The sequence below is a fragment of the Aplysia californica genome, unplaced genomic scaffold (assembly GCF_000002075.1).
Source record: "Aplysia californica isolate F4 #8 unplaced genomic scaffold, AplCal3.0 scaffold01494, whole genome shotgun sequence".
NCBI lineage: Eukaryota > Metazoa > Mollusca > Gastropoda > Aplysiida > Aplysiidae > Aplysia > Aplysia californica.
This window is the reverse complement of record NW_004798764.1, coordinates 13,422-15,180: the sequence shown is the minus strand read 5'-3', so window position 1 is coordinate 15,180 and position 1,759 is coordinate 13,422. Positions and strand designations below refer to the sequence as shown.

The 1,759-nt window shown below is 35.9% G+C and overlaps 1 protein-coding gene across 1 annotated transcript in view; it reads right to left on the bottom strand.

The window, feature by feature from the left end:
* Positions 1-1,759, bottom strand: part of LOC106013909 — a gene marked incomplete at its 3' end in the record, with an annotated part of 46,886 nt that overhangs the window by 43,496 nt on the left and 1,631 nt on the right. The window contains 1 exon segment of the mRNA XM_013090768.2: positions 899-1,147. Coding sequence (XP_012946222.1) covers positions 899-1,025 — 127 coding nt within the window.

Here is a 1,759-nt window from a genome sequence, read left to right as displayed (position 1 = left end):
AGAGAGAGAGAGAGAGAGACCGTACCAGACGCCCATACCTACAGATGAACATCAAAGGGCTCAGGTGGAGCGTCATATTTTAGGTCTACTTGTGTTCACAGCAGCTAGCAACCAACGCTTATCGTAAAAACTTACAAAACAGGAAAGCGACAATGCCCGGTAAACAGATTACAGAGCAAACTCTGACGTTTACACAATACGTAATGTTTTCACGGGTATGACCAGAACGTATGACATGAGCTAAGTCTGGCCACGCCTCCACACATCCGCTTCCGGAACGCCAAGGGGATTAACTTTTGTGTCAAGCTTGCCTAAAGAGTCTAGGGGGCTCTATCATCCCACAATAGCCTCAAGGCTGTACCAACAGGAGAACTGTTTACATTAAAAGTTATTTGAGTGAGGGGATATATACATTTATTAGTTAGGGTTTAATTATATTAATCCTTGGTTAATTTGAGATTTTAACATGGCATGTTCTCAAGGTTTTAAGATTGAGGCCATAAATAGAAGTGAAACTTTCAAGACAATGGTGTATCATTTATACATCACTGATAGCCCCCTAACCCCCCCTCCCCTTATAGTTCTTTGTTTTTATAGTCTCCTCCATCTACTCAAAAATAAACCCCACAAAAAATATCACAGAAGGAGATTTGGGAATTTATGGCAACATGGGACATCAGGCAATGACGGTATAAAAATAAAAAATAAAATGCCTTCCCTTTTAAAAAAAATCTTACAGTAGTTTTAATAGCCCACATTGACACTGTCTTTTATTAAAAGATAATTTGTTCTTCCTCTGCTGGCAGCCTACATTTAAAAGTGTGAGGTAGAACAACAAAAATAATGAACAGATCTCTACAAACAGGAAAAAAACACAAAAAAGGGAAGAATAAATTACCTGGTTCTCGGGAGACAAAATTAGGCATCCACTCAGTCTGCCATCTAGACTGTACCACAGTCAGATCTGCAGCAATGAGGAAAACCAACAGGCTGACCATTGCGTTGCTCCAAGAAATATACTCCATGACGATGATGATGATGCGTTTTAAATATATCCTTTGCTTCCTGGAGTAATTATATCCAAATCAACGTACTTGAGCGGGTTTACAGTCTTTAGTTGACACAAGTGATCGGGAACTTGGTAGTGCTGCAAGTAAAATACGAAAGATAAATCAGTCTGCTATACTTTCATTGGGAATTTTCAATAAAACAAAAAAACAACAACCAACAACTGATGAAATCACTAAGTTGAAATAAAGATTTGAAAGAGAAAGAGTAAAAATTCATAATGACTATATAGATTTTTTTAAAAATTAGACAAAAGGAGGAGGAAAAAATATAGAAACAGAATAAGAAAAAAATAATAATTCCCAATTTAAATTGAGTTAAAATGAGTAGAATTTAAAATATAAATCATTGTCTTTTTTGCGTCTGGTTGTTGTTAATGCTGATAGAAACAGAGTAGCAAATTTTCCAGTTTACAATAGACCTAAACTAAACTTTACCATTAAAATGTCAGTCAAATGAGATTCTTGGTGTATTAACCCAAAATAATGAAGCCGAATAGAGCATAATGACATGAAAAATAAGCTAGGCACACAAACAGCCAGTTACATAACACAATATAGCAATTGACTTTTTCCCCTGAAAACAGTCAACTACATAGATATCTAAGAACTTATTTTCTAAAATGACTATCTAGGTCAATAAATGAAAACAGAACTTCTTGCCTGACTTTAGACCTTGATTTGAACCCCCC